This window comes from Neolamprologus multifasciatus, chromosome 16, assembly GCF_963576455.1.
Source record: "Neolamprologus multifasciatus chromosome 16, fNeoMul1.2, whole genome shotgun sequence".
In the NCBI taxonomy this organism is placed as follows: domain Eukaryota; kingdom Metazoa; phylum Chordata; class Actinopteri; order Cichliformes; family Cichlidae; genus Neolamprologus; species Neolamprologus multifasciatus.
In genome coordinates, this window is record NC_140454.1 from 30707755 (window position 1) to 30729799 (window position 22045).

The 22045-nt window shown below is 41.4% G+C and overlaps 1 protein-coding gene across 1 annotated transcript; it reads right to left on the bottom strand.

The window, feature by feature from the left end:
* Positions 1–14: 14 nt before the first annotated feature.
* cavin2a (caveolae associated protein 2a) lies at positions 15–21742 on the bottom strand. The gene is made up of 2 exons (XM_085135545.1): positions 20966–21742; positions 15–4035 (listed from the first exon to the last, which is right to left on the bottom strand). The coding sequence occupies exons 1-2, from the start codon at positions 21560–21562 to the stop codon at positions 3187–3189; spliced, it is 1446 nt and encodes a 481-aa protein (XP_084991671.1). The 5' UTR covers positions 21563–21742; the 3' UTR covers positions 15–3186.
* Between the last annotated feature and the right edge of the window lie 303 nt (positions 21743–22045).

Consider the following 22045-nt stretch of genomic DNA (forward strand, 5'->3'; position numbering starts at 1 on the left):
AGAAAACAAAACAATTTCAGTGTTATAAAATGTTTAATTAATGTATACAATACTAAAGTCTGCAAAGGAAAGGTCAGCATGTTTACAAGATTGGTGAGGGGAGCACATTTAAGCCCTTAAGTGATGAGTAATCTTCTGCCATGAAGGAAACTTCTTTGGTTTAAGTGGTTATCTAAGTCAGCTAGCTAAGAAGCAAAAACAAAGATTATGTTAAACACAAGATCACTACCTGACAGCGCTCAAGGTGTGTAGCACACCGTGGTCCTCATAACTCGTAGATTTAACAATGCAAAGAACAAAAAGAAGACTTTTGAACAAATACACATTGTATACATTTATTTTTAAGCAGACCAGATAACACCAAGTAGCACATTTGCACGAATAAGCCGAAAGTACACATACACCTAGTGTTCAATCCATTTTCATCTTGGGTGATTTATATGAAAAATTTAAATGAAAAACAAAGGTTAAACACACTCAAGTTGTTCAAAAGAATACATATCAAATTGCTTTATGCATTTATTCTTAACAGATCTTATTCAATAAAAGTGCAGAGTATTGCTGTAACACACAAAGCACTTTTTTTTCTCCAAATACTGCAATACCAAAATGTGCTGTGTTTGCAGGGACTGTTATTTGGCTTTGAATTTTAGTGAAAGATAAAATCATTTACTTTTACTTCAACCTACAAACATTTTTGATGTTTGAGCTCTGAAATGCAAGCAAACTGCAGAGGCCATTTATAAAAACAGAGCCATGAATACCCTTAGATTACTGCTTAAACATAGTAACAACAATACATTAGTTAAACAGCATATTTAACAATTAACATATTTTATTTGTTAAGTTGTATTTCAACAGTGGATAGTAGGTTTTCCCCCACGTGGTGTAAACATACAACACAGTCTATACAGCTTTGCTGTTGTCAGTAAATTCTCTATTTAATCTGATATCTGATGTATACATAAGATTTTTTATATTGCTGTGCAGTTCCCATGTTAAATATTCCCATTGATTTCCCACAAATGAAGCTAAAACAATACATATGTTCCTGCATAAAACATACAGACTGAATACAAGTGTAAGAATTTTTTTTTTTTAAATTTATTTTTATTTTTAAAACGTGGCACATATATGAAGCGAGTCACCTGAATGATAATCTTAAGCTCAACTATTATTATAATTAGGAATGTGTCCACACTTTTAATAAATTGATCTTTAATGTATAGTTTAGATTTTATTTTTTGACTTAAATCAAGACTAAAGCATTATTACTCACTTCAATCAGAAGCAGTGTAACACATCTGGTTCCCACAGTTTAAACACAATCCTACCAAGATGCACATACTGTTGCTCAAAGGCAACTTTAGCATCTTTCCCAACAGCTCAAGTCCTTTCCTAGACATCTCACCTCGCCCTCCACTACGAGCTCATGCCCAGGAGCCTTTGCCGGGGCATAACACCTGTGGCTCCACGTACGCTGATCCTCTCTCTGCACTCCCAATAAGGAGGCCAAGAGCATGAAAAATGGGCTGAGAAAGAGTCATCCGTCAAACCTAGGAATGCTGCCTTCTGCCTTTATCCACTTCTGTGACCTCTCTGGATCCACTGCACTTGGTTGGGCTTGCTAAATTATTTTTAGGAAGTCATGGCATTGGACAGCTTGGTAAAAGCTCCAAGGAAGAGCAACAAGAGAAGGGTCACTTTACAGGAACTTGAAGGAATGACTTTCAAACACAAAGTTGATGTTTGCACCCCCTTTAAAATGTCTCATGGAGTTAATTTCAAAAAATTAAAAACTCCACGGAATTTCCGGGATGGTTTACTATCACCCATATATACAAAAGCATAGGAATCCAAGCCTACAGTTCCTTATACCAGCTGGTGCACGGTAAAGACCCTGCAGGTGAATGTCTGTGCAGCAACAAGACAGACAAGCTTTAGTGATGAAACAGTGTTTACATTTTAAACATATGAATCCCAGTAAACATTTCACCATGAAAGTTAGGAACGCCTTCAAGACAAACAATTTAGAATCACCCAAGTATCACATAATGACAGAAATCTCACAGATACATTTATGTACTGAAGGCAGTTATCGCATAGCAGTGTGCCTCACATAGAAAAATACAATAATTTCTCCAAAATAGACACTCAGCTTCTATACTGCAGTCATATGCTTTATTTGCATCAGCGTGACTGAACTCAAACTTAATTCAACCATAATAACCACAATTCTTTTAAAATATTTTAATTTTTTTAAGGATGTTCTGAGGGTTTTAAAATGTATCTATTACATTTAATTTCTATGTGATGCAACAGCTAATTGTTAGAAGTCAAATGGCAGCGGTATGTAATTCAAATAGTGTTTCAGATAGTCAATGTTTAAATTGTTAGGAATGACGAAAGTGGATCTCACTATGGGACTATATGCAATGCGTAAAACCCGAAGTGAAGGACAAGAGGCAAGACACAGCCACCTGTTAGTCTACATCAGGTCAGCATAGGCCTAAGATTTCAGTGAACAAGCTCTAGTCCACTACTTAAAAAAAACAAAACAAAACAAAAAAACCCACCCTAAGACCTTTTCACTAAAAAATGCTGAAACTTCCCATTCCAACTATTGCACAACCTGGCAACACACTGCCTCACCAGGCTGTGGGCAGAACCACAGTTGGCAAAGATTTACTATTTTTCACAAAAACACAAAGAACAAAAGAAGCTATCTGTCAGTGAGGAAGAGCGGGCCAGGAGCAGACAAACACAGCAGGAGGGAGGTATTTAGTCCCGTGCCCAGGAGATGTGCACCTATTGAAGTGGTAGGCACCAGCTGAAGAGAGTAAATTCTGCAACGTTGCCTTATTTGGACAACTTAACTACAGAGTTCATGGAGCAGTTGCACTAGAAGCTTCAATCTGAACTCTTCACAACAAGTACTGTCCGGGGTTGCAGACCACATCAGGGTTTTTAGACTTTTCTGGTGATAATTAAAGGTAGTGTTGTGGGAAAGGTTCGGGGGTGGACTACCTCGAGAGGTCGAGAGGACGTTTCTAGTGAAAATAGGTGCTAAAGACGAGAACATGAGACAGTTTGCGGTGGAGGGATACGTGCCTGCTGTGTGCTCAGTAATCGGAGAAAGAAAAGAATAAACGGGCAACTAGAGCTTATGATCAAAATTCAATCAGATTAAGAAACTTGCTCCACAGCAACTGCCGCTGCGGTAATCTGGGTATCTGCTGCCGTCTCAACAGGAGTTTTCTGTTCCTCTTTTTTTTCTTCTTCTTCTTCTTCATCCTCTTCATCATCCACACCAAGATCATCTTGCTCTGGAAGTGCCAGACCAGCAACATGATCACCATTAATCTCACTTGATGCTTTTCCATTGAACTCTGCCTTCAAGCTTTCTGGGCTGGAAGGGCTTAGCATCTCCTCCACAACCCCCTCATGGGTATGCACTTCTGCCCGGTTGAGCTTGGCATCCATGCTTCCCAAAGGAGGAATCTCTACGTGGGCTCCTCCTACGGACTTGGGCACATCTTGTGAAGGAGACTCCCCGTCTCTGACCTTCTTGACATTGAAGGTCATGGGAGACACCTTAAAAGAGGAGCTCTTGGCAGTTGGGCTCTTGGGGTGGTTAGGGGTGAAGCTCTTCTTGATCTTCTCACGTTTCTCTGGTGGCACGATCTTGGTGGTGATCTGGCTCATCTTTTTTTCGATGCTCTGGCGTGAGAAGGCCTTCTTGAGGCTGTCGACCTTTTTCAGGCTGGACCGTTTGAACTTGTCAGACCTTCTCTCATAAAATACAGAAGTGGCCCCTAAACCTTCACAATCCAGACTATCTTGTTCCTCGTGTGTTGGAAGCTCATCGTCGGAGGACAGGTTAACGCTCTGGAGGACCTCATCTTGGGTATGGATGCCATCAGTGGAGCCTGTAACAGATGGAGCAGGCCGGGTGGATTCTGCATCATACTGGCTTGGTTGTGGGGTCTTGAGGGAGTCCTTGACTGACACAGTGGTAGGGATCTCATTGTCTTCCTGGTGGAGAAACAGAAGGATAGAAAGAAGTTTATCAAGAGCGCAATCATTTTGATCAGTAAAAGAAAACTATGAATAAGGGCAAGTCTGACAAGCAATGCGCTAATGCTGTCTGGATTGGCTATGGCTGGTTTATACTTAAGCCTACTGATGATTGCTACCAGAGTCTACATCCTGACAATTTAAGTACAGAAGGTGTACTTCAAACTGCACTTTCAAGCACACGTTACCGTGTACTTTTTGGTTAAGCACAGTTGTTTCTGATTCATCGTAAACTGACGTCTGTGTTTAATATTCTCAGCCTGCTGAGGACTGAAGAAACGAGTCTCTGCATGCCTCCCAGATTTTCTCCTCAAGGTGCCTGAGGAATTCCACCTGTTTCTTTGCAGTAGTCAGACACTTCATACTGTCTTTTATACCGCCGACCTCCCCATCCATAAACATACCGATAACCACTAACCCAGTAAAATAATAAGCAATCGTTTCCATATGCAGACATTCATTTTGTTCAACTCTCTCTTTTTCTATGGGCTCCCCCGCCTCCGTTTGACTTCGTCCCCACCCGTCTGTGCACAGACATGCTATCACACACATACACAGCCAATGTTCTCCTCCACTGGGGATTTATGAGCCTCAGTGCCCACCCACCACTGCCCCTATCCTTTCACACCCAGGAGTGAATGCAGACTGAAGGTGAAGCTTCAGTGGTTGACATACCCCACTACACATTTGAAATGCTCATAAACAAACCCTCCCTGGAAGAGCCTAAATATCGCCACTGTATTCTCATCTTTGAGCTAATTTAATGCAGCACAGTGTGAAGTTTGAAATGCATTTTAACGCTTTACAGTCCATAACACATGATGTATGAGCTGACTGACTAAATTAACTTCTATAATTTCTTGAAGCGGACCCATTATGGTTTTGAGTGCCTTTTATTTTGTGACACACACACACACACACACACACACACACACACACACACACACACACACACACACACTAAACAAGTAATGAAATCAGCATATGCACAAATAATCCCTCTGAGCCAAACACTCAGGTTTCAGAGTGTTCTGAACATATTTTAAGACACTTTTTTCTGCTCCTCGATCTGTATGATGTCAGAGTTCCTTATATGGTAATTTCAGCCACATGAAGCCCCTCCCACGTTCTGCTCAAAAGAAGCAATGACGTGTACATTAAGTTGACCGATTTCTTTGAATATGTGAACTTTGTGGGAAATCTGTCACTGTAATGTGAGGTCACACATCAATAGTGAAGGAGCACATTTAACATCTACATATATCAGTTATAATAACCAGTAAAGGTGCCATTAACCTTTATAGCTGACTAAAAGTAAAGCTGAACTAAGCCAAAAATAAAACTCTGGCTAGAAAAAAAAAGTACAACATTAAATACAATACAGACCTTTCTTTCTAGTCTGTCGGTTTTGGTCATTTCTTTTCCAAAAAAAAGAAAAAAGAAAGAAAGGAAAAAAAAAAAAAAAAAAGGGCCAGATGAGACCTTGACAAATTTTTTTTTATTGCAACTAGTGTGACTCAATAAAAAGACAAGACTGTCAGTCAAGTATTTGTGTTGCAATTCCTCTTCTGAGCTTCTTGTACTTCGCCCACTGCCAAATACCACTCATATTATCATAAAAAACGAAATCACTAGCTTTTTCTTTGCACCTTGCATGTAAGAAAGAGTCTTCATTCAAATATGACTACACTTTAAAGAATGCATAGTAGCTCTTGGGTATTATGAGAACGCTTAAAGCATCAGGATGGTTTATGTTGTTGAATGCCACCATGCATCTTTGGAGTGGACTGGGCCAACCACACTGGAACAGGGCCAACAACAAGGTCTTTGAAATGCCTAAAAAGTGCCCCATTCTGTACAATTCTGTAGCCCTTTTGTTGATGCATAAAAAAGATGCAAAATGATAATAATTATAAAATGAGTCATGATATAAATTAATTTTGCCTTAATTAAAAAGCCCAATCAGTTGCAACAATATAAATTACTGTGATTGCAGTGTTTGTATGCAAAAGATTTAACTCTTTATTTGCAAGAAAACTTCCTCACATTTTCAATGTCATTTCTGAATTTGTCTGATCTTCTGCACAAACTCAACCAAACTGGGTGACATGAAATCTGAAATACCCCAAAACACACCATTTGCCCATTTCTAAATGTATTCATGCTCTGCTGTCATTTATTGAATTTCATGAAGCCTTAGTGAATTCTTTCAGCTGTTTATCTGTCATGCCATAGCAGATAAGCATCAATCTCTGTCATCGGTAGATGACAACTTCTTTAGGAATAGGCAGATAGCGATCAACAATATAGCAGTGTTCACCTGAACTGTACATTCCGAAAAAGATGAAGATCCAGACTATGTTCTGCTGCCGTAGCTTTTCCGAGCACCTAAACTACAACTTATGTAAAGCTTTTGTGAAATGGTAAGTAATGCCCTCCTGTTTTTAACCACCTTGCAGACACCTGATATCTCCAGCTTCATCTGAAACATGCAGCTGTGATTCGCAGTCGAGGTGTGCCAAGCCAATAAATCTGTCAGCATGTTATATAAAGCACAACACCCAGAAAACTCCAAGAAAAGGGACACATTTTTTTAAGGGGAAGGAAAAGAACAATGCATGTTTTACAGCTTCAGAATATAAAATGCAATATAGACAGAGTAAAGTTGATAAAGCTGATTCATTTCAGAAGTGCAAGCCAGTTACAACAGCTTCCAGAAATCATATGCTAATTTCTAAAGAAATTACACCTCATGAAATTTCTTTCTGGGATGTTTCTAAGAAATACAAAATATCAAAGAAATCAGGATCTGAGAATGTAGAAAGTCTTTATTCACCACCAACCAGTGTTAGGTGTAACCCTTCACAAAACACTGTTATTCTACATAATAGTTATAGTTACTTTTTAAATGCTAGTAATTATTTCCAAGTAAGGTGTCACTCTGAGGAAAATAACAAGCTTGACGCTGGTTATGTGGTGCAGAAAATGCAATAAATATCAACTTACTATGCAATGGGGTAAAGTCAGTAGACTCAGAGTTAAATATACAGTAGAGTAGATAACCTGCTGGCTGTGTAACCAACCTGTGCAAGAAATATGCACTTGAGTGTTTACTTTTCATCACGCAACTCCAACCAGTTACTTATCAATATGTAATGCTGTAATTTTAGAAATTACATTTTAATAGAAGAATTCTTTCAATACAACCCAAAACGTTTCTTTAAAAAAAAAAAAAAACAATATCAGCCCAAAAGTGCCCTCAAAAACAAATGAGGGTTGCCATCCATCCTACGAATTGGGAACTGTGATGCACTCTGGATTTGGGGCTTGAAATCCCCCCAAAAAAGACAAAAGAGTGGCACCTTGGGGAACAGCTCTGGTTACCCGCTGCCTCTCAGTTGGTTTAACTGTAATCTCTCCCTTTCAGTTTTGTTCTCTGTGGCACTTCATTGTTGTTCGTGAATGGGCAGAATCTGAATGCCCTATTTTGTTGCTGGTCTGACACTGCGGGACCGCCACAGAAACATGTTCATGCAGACTCAAATCAGAATAGCCAGGAGCTCTGTTGGTGACAGCTTTTAAAAAATAAAAAAATAAATAAAATAAAAAAATCAAACACATTAGAGATTACAGAGAAATGCCAGAAAGCTCACTTCTAGGATGATGGTGCTCCAGGCTTTGTGCTTATCTCCTCTGTTCGTGTGTGTACACTTCAGATTGAGTTGGGCAGTTTTAATCAGCATGATGTATGAGATTTCTTAAGGGTTAAGCACCCATCTAAAATCTGACCAGCTGTGATTAGAAAAAAAAAAAATCAGAGCCAATATGGCCTCTGACCCCCAGTGGAGCATTTCCTGGTAATAAACACTAATCTTCCCTGATTGTTCTGTGCAGTTAAGGTTTCTAAAGATTCAATCTTGACACCTCTGCACCAGTCTGGGCACGTCACAGACTTTGTGATTTGGCTCAAACATGTTTGGGGTAATCAGTGTGGGTGCTGAAGTGTGTGGGAGGCAAATTAAACACAGAGACTGAGTTCTGAGCCCACCTGTGACTAAATCTACAAGAGTTTGTTCAGTAACACGGTTATTAACTGAGACATGCATTGCTCAAAATGTATGGAGATGGCTTTAAATCCAAGAGATGTACATTGCGCTATATTTATGGGACTATCTATAGAGAACAACAGGATAACCAGTGCGATTGCACCCATTGGTTTTGTAGTCCACATGGGTTTTTTTGAGGAGCCAGAAAGCATATTCCAATCACATGGTACCATGCTTTCAGTTACTACTGGTAAGCTTGGTTATTAGTGTCAGTTAGTGCCATGTAACATACTAATAAAAATCAAGAAATCTAAAGTCAGAAGCAGAAGCAGGGTGTGAGGGATATGTTCAGTCTAATTACCAAAAGACAACTAGTGGCTACAACTGCCTGTTGTTGGCAAACCTGTCAAACCGAGTACACATGCCCCTAATCTAAAACAACTAAAGTTGTTATGAAGGGGTAAACTACCTATGGAGGACAATCCAGTTGTTTGTGCCAGGCTGTAAACATGCTTGTAGTGCTTCTAATCTAATCATTTAACCTGGGATTTGTGGGACAATTTGTCTGCACATAAAGGTGAAGTAGATTTTTATAGAAAGGATCTTTTTATTACTTCATGAATCGGAAACTACCGTCTACATTTTACCTTCTAAATAACTCTACATGTTATTTGGAAAACTTTGTGAATATAGATGGGCATAAAAGCAGAAAGTTGGGTGGATTTACATTCACAAGCCACTTCTTTACTTGCACTGCTAGCACTGGGTTGGACCTCCTTTTAAAACAGCCTTTGGCACAGATTCAACAAGGTGCTGAAACATTCCTCAGAGATTCCTCAAGTCAGCAACAGCCTGCAGCATTTAGATGATCATGTACTAAGAGGCCTGACCTTACATTCTGAATGTCGCAGCAGAAATCAAGACTAACCAGACCAGGCAACGTTTTTACAATCTTCTGTTGTCCAGTTTTGGTGAGCTCGTGCAAACTGTAGCCTCTAGTCTGCATCTAGTGTGGTTTTCTGTCGTTGTAGCCCATCTGCTTCAAGATTTGACGTGTTGCGTGTTCCTCGAGATCCTCCTCCGCATACCTTGTTTGTAGTCAATGGTTGTTTTGAGTTACTGCTGCCTTCCTACCAGCTCAAAGCAGCTTGGACACTCTCTTCTTAAGTCTGACATCAACAAAGCATTTTGCTCAGAGAAGCTCAGTGAAATTTTTGTATTTTTAGACCAGTCTCCAGAAATTCTGCAGATGGGTGTATGAGAAAATCCCAGCAAATCAGCAGTTTCTGAAATACCCAGACCAACCAATCTGGTACCAATAACCATGGCACGTTTAACATGATTAAAATCACCTCTTTTTCCCCCATTCTGTTCAGTCTGAATTTCATCAGGTCATCTTGACCATGTCTACAGGAGCCTAGTTGCTGCCATGTGACTGGCTTATTAGACACCAGCATTCAAATACAGATTAATGGATGTACGTAATGAAGTACCTCATAAGAACTACCAGAGATGAAATTTGAGCTAGAACTTTGGTGTGTTTGGCTGCCCAAGTATATTAAAATAGTGTGATATTAGCTTGCCCTCAGATTAGCTCCCAACAGTTTTAGCAAGCAGGTAACAAACAAAATTTCCCTAAATACCATTTGACCCATGAGTGTCCTGTGTGTGTGTGGACCTTGCATTCTGGTACAGGGCTCTCGGGAACCCTCTTAATTAATGCACCATCAAACCAATCGCTCATTAGCCCCCAAGAATGCGATACAGCATGTGTGTTTGAGTGTTTGTGTGCAGCCATGTAGGACGCCAATCATTATAATTAAAATATATTTGGAAGCAACCACAAAACAAAGTTAATTTAGTGTGACAGGCGGTTTACTGTACATTACAGGGCACACACTTCAAAGATATCTTGTACTAACAATTATATAATGTAGTTCAAGAGCCCATGTAACTGTTGCATGTAGGCCTGTCAAGATAATTATTTCATTGACTGAATATATGCACATGAACACGTTTTTTTTCTTCGTATTGTTGACCATACATTTGTTTATGTCAAATTACGAGCAGCCTTTTAGCCTACATGATGCCACAATGCACTACAGGATTTTCACCACCCTTCTACGAGTTGGGGCCGCGCCTACGCGGGATGAACAGGAAAAGAATATGCCGAGACACGTTTTTCTCTCATACCTTCCCGCTCTGCTTATGTTTTTTCCCTCCTTCCTTTCAGTCTTGTTTTCAGACAGCTCCTCCACAGACATGAACACCACACACTAGAATAATTCACGGATATATTGCCTATAAAACAACAACTGTGACCTTGGGCACATTTTGGATGATCCATTAGGTGATCACTTTGTACAAGTGTAGAAAGAATAGATATTCTTGTGAACTGTGGACAGATTACTAGATACTTTGCTATGACATGAGCTCATTGGTATTTTGGCTAGATGAGCTAAAGACAGAATTATCCATTATGTCACCAATTGGACTCTGTATTTACACTATTATTAGTGCAGCCTAGACTTAAAACTAGTAGTAGATTAAGAATAAAATTCTGCACGTCAGTTAACAAAACTGAAGCACAGACTCCCTTATTACATTAAAATACGTCAAAGGGCACCAATAGCACAAACAGGGTTAAATGCCAAGGGGTTAGTAAGGTAAGCATGTTGACTCACTATTGAAGTCAACCTCAAGTCCTACAGGAGCTGAAGAGACATCAAAGTAGGTGAAGTGAAGATAACACATTGCCAGTACCTAAAGCTCATGTTTCTTCCCCTCCCTCTGCCAGCTGCCTGTTTCTACTCAGAAAGTTGAAAAGATTGGGTTCAACAGAGCTCTCCACATCTCTGCTGTTTTGCATTAGAGCCAAAGGAAAGAAGAAACATCATTTTGATTTTGTCTTTGTTACCTCTATCAAGGCAGCTAGGTTTTAACTGCCCAGTCAAAAAGCAGGACTCAGTACATTTTGGTATCAAGGAGTGGATTAGAAGGAGTTTTTCTTAATTCAACTCTTAATTCACCACCAGAGACAACTGAACAGGCATCCACAGAGGCCCTCTCTATGCAATGTTTGATAATTCACTGCTCTTTGAAAGGTTGTATTAATTCATTAATATGTCACCCATGCTACCATTATATCAATCTCACGCTGGATCAAACAATACAGTTTTTCCTGGGACATGTTTTTTAACAAAAGTAGCAATGGTGACAGGACAAGTTGGAGGGTAGAGTTACAATCTAATTGCAAGTCATGCAACATGTTGCTAAGCCTCAAGAGTCACTTGCTGTACTCAGATAAAGAGATCAGGGTGGGGAAAGGCAGAGTTGCAACTGAGTGAAAGAAGTGATCTGGGCTCGTATTACTGGATGAGTGACTTCATGTTTACGCCGCATGCACCATGACATCCTATACTGTTTCTTTTGTATCTCTTCTCTCCTCTTAGTTTACATATGCGTGCACGTGAATACAAACATCCGTTCACATATTCAGAAAGCACAGGATGGACCTCAGAGGACAAATCCCGTCTTTGGCGATCCTCTGACCGAGCACCGCCGTAAGGCCGTCCCCCTGGGCTTTCTCGACATTCACATGAACCTCAACTGGAGTTTCTTTTTAGAACCTATTGGCAAACTTCACCATTAATATCTCACAGAAATAAAATATTCAGGACACCAAAGCACACAGTAATTAAATGTGTGTTTTCCTGGCTCTTCAGCTGAACGGGGGTTCCACCAGGTGAGGCTGGAGCAGGTGTGCTGGTGTAGTTAGTCAGGTGGCCTCCTGGGGACTGCAGCAATGAGAGGGCACAGCATCACCACCACTCACACAGAAATCCCTGTTACTCTTGTAATTTTAGAATGAGGAAATCTGGAAGTTTATTTTAAAAAGAATAAACAGACGAGAGAGCGGAACGACTCTGTGCTGCTTGCACAGAATGGACAGCTCCAGATTCAGAGATTTTTTTTACCCCCTTTTTCGACAGTCAAAACAAAAGGTCAAAGACAAAGTTGTGAAAGATTTCCATCTTCCCACTGTTTCAAAATTTGCCTATCCTCACCATCTGTACAGTACCACTGTCCATTACACCACAGCCACGCTCGTCTATTCCCAGAACAAAAGCAGTGTTAAGTCCACCTGGAACTCACATGATTGCTTACATTTGCATTCACTTTCACCCCTACCCAGCTTTTTCCAAAACCTCACATCCCGTCTACCCTCCAACCCAGTGTGAACGAAGAGCCATCTGTGGACACAGGAAGGAAGGAAATGAAGAAAAGGAAATTGAATTCTACTATTCTGACTGTAATTTTACCAAGAGACCTGATAAAATACCACTGTGCTCTACACATTCACTTCTGAATGTAGAAACAAGCACTGTATTGTAGCCCGTCGTTCCAAATATGTATCAATTATGACAAACATGACCATAAAAAAAGAAAAAAAATCTCATCAACGACTTTGCTCCAATTTTGAATCCTGCCCCTTGGCGTAATACCCACAGAGCTTTGCAAACAACTCGGAGCATTCTTTTGCATTTGCACCCCTCCCATATCTGCCTCGCCAAAAGAAAACACAGCATGTTTACTGGGCCTGTGAGCTTGTGTAATTGCACAATACAATAACCAATTGAGCCACGATGTCATGCTTACGTGCTGGCAGAATGGAAGCTGTGGCAGTCTAGAGAAGCAGCCATTATTGCTGTTGACATAAATGATGTTGTTGAGGAAACCTGTTGACACAACCTATTATTTACAGGACAACCGTGAGTGCACTTTGGCTGCTGATGTGTTTCATATTCTGTCACATAAGCTCTTCAGTCCTAATGAATTCACCTGTGGCCTCGTATCCATTATACAAACCCATTTATTGACTGGATCTCTGAAGCCTTGTCGATTATTGCACTTCCTCTGCATCAACCAGATTCCAAAGTTTAGCACAATCTATCCAACAGAGAATGCTAAATAATGTCTTCACTAGTTTGCACTCTTATGTTAATCTCCCTTTGCTTTTTTTGTTCGAATCTCTCAAGATCCTTCTTCACACAAAGCTCTACTCCCATTGTGTGCGTGTGTATCAAAACCATTGTTTGATAAGGGCTGCGGGAGCATTTTTGATAAGGCTCTCTATTTGTCACAATGTTTACTCCATACAAAGGTTAAAGGGCACATGTGTCCGCAGTACAGACAGGAATGCTAACATGTCAAATTTTCACATTCCGTTTAAGAGCAGAGGAATGAGAACAAAATAGTTATTGTTGTCTCTCTTCCGGGCATGAATGTAGAGGCCTAAAAGAAGGGATTAGACAGATCACTAAAGGCAGAAACGGCAAACGACTCTTTACCCCTCGAAAGCCTAGTAGGAATAACGCTACAAGCGCTTTCCTGAACTCAATTATCGGATTTGCAATGGAAGTAAGTGAGGGTGGTCTCTGCCTTTAAAGCTACTCTTGGAAAAAATAAATAAATCAACAGTAATGTCATCACACACACTTTTGCTGACATATAGTGACATGTCAAAACTTGTCAAAAAGGTGGCATTACCCTTAGTCTGTACTTCAATGTGTGGGCAGGGGTGGGGCTTTACACATATTGTGAAACAGAGAGCAGAGGACACAAGTGGCAGCTTTGGCAGCCATATAGATGAAATAAGTGAACATTATTAACAAACCAAAATGTTCTGTTTCTTTTGTATTTAGTTTTTTTCCCCTTTTAATTCGATTAAGTAAAAGAGCTTCAGTCTTTCCATGTTTTACACTGATCAGCAGTTGCAGAGAAGCTTTTGCTGCACTAGCAGTGAGATTATAAAGGCAGTTTAAACTCCAGTAACTTCCTCCTCACTTCAGTGGTCTCGCCTTTGCTCTACGCGGACATGATAGAAGGTGATGGGCATCTTGTTCAGTTCAGTTCAGTTCATTTTTATTTCAAACATGAGCCTTCACAATCATTGCAAAATATTATTCCATTATTTATTTGAAAAGGAGTAGGCAGAAGTATTTACTTATTTGTCCCTACCCCCTCAAGTTTTACCTCTCATTCATTTAATTTTTTTTTTTAGTCTTAAATTAAACAAACAACATATGAAACAAAAGTAAAGCAAAACAAAACATACATAAATCAAAAACAAGAAATTAGCAAGCCCCACCACAGTATAGTTTCTTTCATATGAAAAATACAGAACAGAGCATATCATGAAACTGACATATACACACTGAAACCAAGAGCACAAAAACTACTACAAAAACTAGTGAAACTGTACACTGCACAGAAATTCAAGAAGCGCACACAATCCACTTTTTTGCCTTCACTTTCCTGGAGGGATGTCCAACTGGGAAGATGGGGCACCCTTCTAAATCCACGGTGGTGGAAACACTGAGCTTCATTACCTTATTAACAATCTGAGATATCATGGAAAATGCTCCCGGCGCTTCCCAAATAAAGACGTGCATTGCATCATGCAATACACTGAGAGACTACTACCTTTGTTGTATGTCTGCAAGTATGACTTTACTGCAAAAATATCATAAATTAAACAGTCAGACTAGATTATCAGTCATACAGTATCAGTCAGTTGCGGATACCCATCCAGGCTCTAATGTTACCACCTCTTTTCTGCGTTATCAAAGCTGTTACAGATGGTATTTTACTCAAACATTCTGCGGTTGCAAACTTGCCTTTGCCTCAGAGGCTGAAACTGTTGAACCGACTCGTCAAACCTGAATGTTACATCAGGAATAAAAGCAAGCACTTAAGGTAATAGATCCCCATTCTGATGCACGGGGTTTGCTCATTTACAAACTTCTGTATAAACTCCACACTCGTTCTTATACTATCATTAACTGACAATTGCAGGCCACGTATTCACTTTGCCTTTTTCCCCCCCCCCCCGACTTCTTATCATTTTTCACTCTATATTTATCTCTTACTCGCAGTTCTGCCATTTTTATTTTTTTGCTGTCGGGAAAAAGCCAGAGGATTATCTGAGGAATGAACCCCAAAGGAAAAGAAAGAATGATAACAAAGCGAGAAGCCATGCTGTAAACATAGTTCATTATTCAACTAGAAAGCACACCTTAAAGGCTGCACACCCATTTTAGACTATTATCACTGAGACCAGTTTTACTCTTTAGAGTCTTGCTTCAAACAGCACTTTATAAAAATATTCCTAAGAGAAAAAAAATCTCACTGTAGAGGACAAGTTCTACTCATGATCACGATTCCTTTCTAGAAATGTCAGCATTGTATATGTGGTCTAATTCAATTTACACATGATTTGTAACCAAAATCTACATTTTGTGCAAAATGCATTATCACATGTTGAAAGAAAAAAAAAACACATGTAATTTGAGTCGTGAGCTTTATTAATCCATTTCAATTCAATTCAATTCAATTCAATTTTATTTATATAGCGCCAAATCACAACAAATGTCGCCTCAAGGCGCTTCATAGATACAGAGAAAAGCCCAACAATCATATGACCCCCTATGAGCAGCACTTTGGCGACAGTGGGAAGGAAAAACTCCCTTTTAACAGGAAGAAACCTCCGGCAGAACCAGGCTCAGGGAGGGCCAACAGATTTCCTATCTGTTGAACTGGAACATGATAACAGATCTTATCTGTAAGTCACATTTAAAATCAGTTCTGTTTAAAGTAGCTTTTCCACAACTGCAAAGCCACCACACCCACCTGTTGCTTAAAGAAATGGGAAAATAAGGCTTTGATTTTAAATTAAACTTGTGCACTTGCACTTGTGTTACTCGCTTACTGTCGAGTATGAGAATGTATTATACAATAGAACAGAATAGCTCTTTATTGCCCTTTATCGTCATTGTACATGTATAACATTACTAATAAAGTCACTAATGGAGCATTTTGGAGAAGATGCATTGTATAGTTACTTGTGTATTATGTAACATTAGATTACAGCCATCATCTCTGTAAATAACTTCAGATATTCGGCTGGTGAGCCAAGCACTGAAGCACAATCCTCAGTGTTAGTGAGCTTCTGACGAGCCTTTTTATTAAAGTGATTCTATGAAAGCACAAGAAACGTGTGTATGTAATTACAGTAATTAACCATAATTATTCAGCAAAACTCATGATAGTCATACTAATCAGCCATACAGAGTCATTGTGTTGGGTTTAATATTAAAAAAAGTACAGTTAAAGGATAAACCGGAAAACTGGTTGAGAACTGAGCCAAATAATGGACGCAATACATCCAACAGCTATTTAAGCCGGATTCTTCAACCAAGTACGATTCAGAATAAAACATTAATGCAGGTTTGCAAATGGTTAACTTTAGGCCTCAGTCACAAAGGCCTACAGATGTGCTGATGATCATCTGGCAACCACCTGTTCCTAGGGAATGCGAGTGGTTGCTGGTAGTTACTAGCATGAAATTGGTTGCAAAGAGGTGTATGGTGCTGCATTGGTGGGTTGCTAGCAGAGTGGTGTGTTGGTCAGTAGTTTGCATGGAAGAAGCTTATTTAACTGCAATCACTCAAACTATTTGGTAAGAGGCACTAAAACTGAAATGTGAAAAAGTAACAACATTTGTCTTCAAAGTTAAAGTTGCACGCCGGTTGCAGCACAAGGTCCAGCACATTCTTTGTGACCAATCGCCAACCGATCAGAGAATACACTCGTGCCCGGGGTGTGACGGGGGTCTACAGGACTACCCGACTGAGGCCTTAATAAAACTAAAAGGACAAAAAATGTCATCACTTGGATGTTCCGAGATGTGAACTCATCTTGTGACTGAACGTTTGCGGTTCCATCTTCAATCTGACAAAATCTGAACTTACACTATCAGTTACTAAGAAAGACAAATATTACTTCAACCTCCTTTCCCTGCACTGTCGATGATTTTGTCTTTACCCATGGCTGCATAAAGTAACGTAACTAGTTACTCACTTTAACTACACCTTTGCTGTATTCAACATCTGCGACATGTATGCACAGCAGGTCTGAATGCACTGAAACAGCTAGCACTGCTTTCAGCCATAACGTGGTGAAATCGACCACGTCAAAGAGGGACAACAAACCTCGACTGTAGCCTGCAGACAGCTTCCTGCTCCAACCTGTAAAAATACTGTGAACATACATAATCCGTACTCCAGTTGCATTCAAATATCTAATTACTCTTGTTAGAGAACAGATTTTATAAGGAAAGCTAATAAGAGAGCCACCCTGAGTTTAGCTTGCAGGTTTTTTCTTGTCTGCTGTGTCACATACAATTTGGGACTTGAATAAGAGTTTAAAGTTGTGCACTACAACTACTACTATTTTGATTTTTTTTTTCCAACCCTGCTCATTCAGCTTCTTTGAACTACCAGTACAGTTACAGTGCAGGGCTTGGAACGTTACCAGTTTTTCCTCCCTTTTAGAGAATAACAAAGCAAAAGAAAACAACATTTTCTTCCTGTTTGGAAAGCTGAGATTAAGTCACAATCTTGTGTCGCTGTATAAAGGCTCCAAATCAACCGGTAGCAAAGCAAACAAAATGAAAATGACAAACTCTAAACCAATCAATCAAATGGTAAAAGGTGGGAAAGAAGTTTCTAGCCGATGCGAAAAGAGTGAATATGACTACATGAACGTTTTGTCCAGTTGACAGCAGCAAAACACAGTAAGTGTGTTTATTCTGGCCTGAGAGCCTGTTTCTCTTTCCTCGCAGAGCGATATGAAGGTTCTTTGATAGGTCATGTTAGTGTGACGGTGTGTGAGAGGCTTCTGTTGCTCCCACTGGCTCTCTGCGATTAGCGATCCTGCAAACCCAGACAATCGCCGAACATCCCCTTTCCCATCCCTTCGAGGAAAGAAGCACAGCTGTACTCTCGCTGCTAAATATACAGCGAAGCTCTGCACACATGCAAAGTGACAGAACAAATAAAACCCTCACGCCGCTCAAATTCAATTTGCCACAGAGGTTGACGTGGTTGTTGCGAGGCTATTCCACGGTGAAATAAACACAGATGGGAGCGTTATGATCTACTTAAAATAAATGACTTTTCTGTCGCAGCAAATTAAATTCCAAATACAGCGCGTTTCATGTAGCGTGCCACAGAGATGCAAATTCAGATAAGCTATAAGATCTCCAAGACCCCTCAGGTAATGAGCCTTTGAAGCGCGCCTATGTGGCGAATAATAGGAAAATAAATTTCTGCGATCCAACGTTTTACCTCTCCAAAGAGAAATTACCAAAACAGTCTTGACACTGTACACAGCGGAATCTCTGATGACTTGGAACTCGGTCTGTTTTGCGTGTGTGCATGTGTGTGCGCACACGGCAACAAAAGGCCTGGAGATGGGAGGGCCGTACGGAGACAGGAAAAGCACTGATGCACAAAACAAACAAACAAAGCCCAAGCAGCAGTAATTAAGACCTCATTAGTCCTCGTTATGCGCAGGAATGCAGCCGAGCGGCAGAAATCGCTGTCATTTCTGACCGACCGCGGCCAAAGCTAGTATGGGACCCCTGCTCCGTGCAACTGAGGGCATTTAACCAACAGCCCTCTGTGTTTCTGCCTCATCTAGCACGTACAGGGTTTTGGATCCATTCTGCAGAGCAGGGAGGTGAATAGAAGAAAGTTTGGCTCTAGTGTGGGCGGCAAAATATCAAAGAGCAGCGTGAGACGTGTGGCATGTGCTTTAGCGAGGTTTCAGGGAACCAGGACAGGTGGTTTGATCAGAGAGAGAGGGGAAAAAAGGTGGATTTAGTTTAAAAGACAAAAACCGGGAGTGAAACAGAGCAGATAAAAAGATATCAGACAAAAAACAGAGTGCAGCACTAGAGGGAGAAAATATGGACCTACTGGTACCAAATAAGAGAGATTAGGGGAGGGGTAAAGCGATGGAAGAGTCAAAACAGGTGAAGGAACACGGGCTGCATTTAACTTCTTTTACTACCCACTCCCCTGGGGGCACTCTTAGTGTCATTTACAAGCTCTTGAGCTGTATACACCTGACCCAACATATCAGCGTAACATCCACTGGGCAAGTTGCAAGAATGCACATGCTTTGCGCACACGCCCTTAAGGTCATTCCTAGTCTTTCTACACCCATCTGCAAACACTCCACCTCTTAGCCTGACGTGAAATTGGGGGGAAAATGAAGGAACATTTTACGCAGAACCCAAAATAACAACAGAAACTCTACTCGTGCTCATTTATATGCTGCTTAGGTGAGAGAAACTCGAGCGCATGCAATTTGACGGTGCATCGAAGGCCAGCAGCACTGTCCACTCTCATTATCGCCAAAGCAACAAGTCACTCCCTTCTAGCTCATACATACTAAACGATCTTGGCACCTGCTGCGTTTGAACAACAGAGCCTCAGTACCTGGGAAACCAGATAACAACAGCGGTTAAAAGTTTGCCGAGGCTCTGGCTGTGTCAACAGTGCCCCCTCCCACCACCCCCCTTTTCACTACCTGGGCACAAACTAGTACACACATGCTCACAGGTACCCACGCACACGTGAAAAACCATGCACGAAGACTCCCACAGCCACGCAGCAAACATCAGTCGGTGCAACAATGTATGGAAAACAATTTTCAGTTCTTTTAATGTTCCTTGATAAGTTAGGGACGGTTCAGGTGAAGAACCATTAGTCATAGTTCTCACTCGAAACCATCTCCTGAAATTACAGAAAGTGGAGAACTTTTTTTCCTTGCCCGAGTACAGGTGTGATATGGCAGTAAAAGTGGGAAATCCATCCAAAGAAACCACTTGTCTCTCTGAATTATGACTGTGGGGTGTAAACAGATCCACTTAAAGTCAGAGTCTGAGCCCTCCTCTATTATCCTGTGCAGCTCCATTCCCAGACACACCCTTCTCCTCACTAACAGGACTCAAATGTACTCGAAAGAGCCTCAAATCATAAATAATCTGGTTATATTTTGCGTTGGTGTTTTTGCTCAGACTTCTTTTAATACGCACACGTGTTTGTTTAAAAGCCAGCTCTGCAAGTTTTGGAGAGCTGAAAATGAAAATGGCGCAAATCACTTACGACTCGTCACGTGTCAGTGCCAACCAGGCACATGGCGAGCGTGCACACAACCAAACACACCCAAAACTGCAGTCAAATGTAAATGCAAATAAAGCCAACACACACACACACACAAGTTCACTCATCTACTTTAAAGCAGTAGTCCAACCATTGAACACTGAGTTTTAAACAGTTTGAAAGGTTACTCGAGTTACACTGAAGATGTTCTCATTTTTTCCCTCCGTTTTCCTTCTAGGAGCAGGTCTCACCACTTTGCCGCCATCTTGAAATGCATCCAGACGCTTGTTTGGGCAGTTATTTTGGAATATTACCAGGTCATAACAATGGCACGCATAGGAACCACAAATTTGTCAAATCTGATAAATAGTGCTTAGAAACCTGCCGACTTTACCCCAAAATAAAGTTATAAAAATGATTTTTTTCCCTTCTTTTGACATTTTCCTTCCAAAATCATCTTTGTTGTTGCTGAATTCATGATGCTTTTAGTGCTACGTCTCCCTGCCTGATCATGTCTCTGTTTGTAACGCCATATTTTGGTCTGCTTCAGATACTGTGTTTTAAACCCAGGTGAAGGGACCGTGCTGACGTCACTATAACGCCACCTGGGTTACATTTTCAGAGTGTGCAGCATTCCAGCTTATGCAATTAAATCCACTGTCTGGCTGCGTTTACAAACTTGGACTTAGAGTTTGTGAATAAAACGAGCTTCATATAAAACTCGGGGGACTGCGCCTTTAAAATTAGCACAAAGGGGCGTTTATTCTGGCTGGAATGCCGTCTGTGCGTCTTGGACACAAAGTTAGTGTTTCTTTGTGCTTCCCTCACCTGGAAGATGAGCACTTTGAAGTGGTTCCTCTTCAGCAGGTGGCTGTGGTTGTTCTCCAGCTTCTTCACCTGCACCGCCTGCTTGTCCAGGCGCACCCTCACTTCCTTCAAGTGCCCGCTGGTTTTGCGAGAGCGCTCCAGCAGCTTGTCCACGTTTAAGGCGGTGGTGAGGTGGTTCTTGGTCAAGCGGGTCACGTCGCCCTGCACGCTCTGCACCGCGTTCTCCAGGTCGGCCTGCCGCTGCTCCATCCGCTGCTGGTTGTCCTGCACCGCCTCCATCATGTTTACCAGCTTGTCCAGCAGCGCCACCACCGTTATCGCGCTCACCTGTCCGCGGTCCACCGGGCTCCCAGGGGCGACCGCGCCCGGGCTGGTTGGCATTTTAAAGCCGAACCTGGAGAGGGTACCGGTCGGGGTCGGAGTCGGAGAGGACGAGATGGGCGGGGAGGACGCCGGGCAGAAGCTCGGGATGAGGAGCTCCGGGTTCTCGGACTGCTGGCTGCTCTCGGGCTGTGGGCTGCTCTCGGGCTGCGGGATGGTGTGGGTGCTGCCAGAGGCGCTGCTGCTGGGCTCGGCGTGGGGCGCTTCTTCTTCCATGGCTCACGGGTGGTCGTGGGTCCCGCAGTGACTGCGTGTCTTAGAGTCACACGGGAAAGTTTTGCAGACTCTCGGATGCTGCTGCTGCTGCCACTTGTTGCAACTGGGAACTGTAGAGAGGTGTAAACTAATTCCTGCACTTCTCTCGGCCTCCACGCCCCTTTGCCTCTTTCTCTCTGCACCCCACACACGCACAAACACGCCGTGAACTTTCAAAACACCTCCCCTGCAGGGAAGGAGGGAGGGGCCAGGCTGCTATGGTAACCGTGAGGGCCTAGCCCAGTTGACAATATAGAGGTAGAGTTGCAGTGTGTATGTGTGTGTGTGGTGTTTTCGTGTGACTGCCACCCATTCCACATTGAACAAGCCTGGCTGCATTTGAAAAATATCTGTGAAGGCTACTATTGTTTACAACACTCAGGTGGTGTGTGTGTGTGTGTGTATGTGTGTGATAAATCACATACATTGTTTTGTCTAAGCCAA

Bases quoted from the DNA above. Each gene is read 5' to 3' on its own strand.
- cavin2a (XM_085135545.1), bottom strand. From the start codon at position 21,562: ATGGAAGAAGAAGCGCCCCACGCCGAGCCCAGCAGCAGCGCCTCTGGC. The intron at 4,036-20,965 runs GTGAGGGAAGCA...TTTCTCCACCAG, and splicing joins TCAAAGTGCTCATCTTCCAG to GAAGACAATGAGATCCCTAC.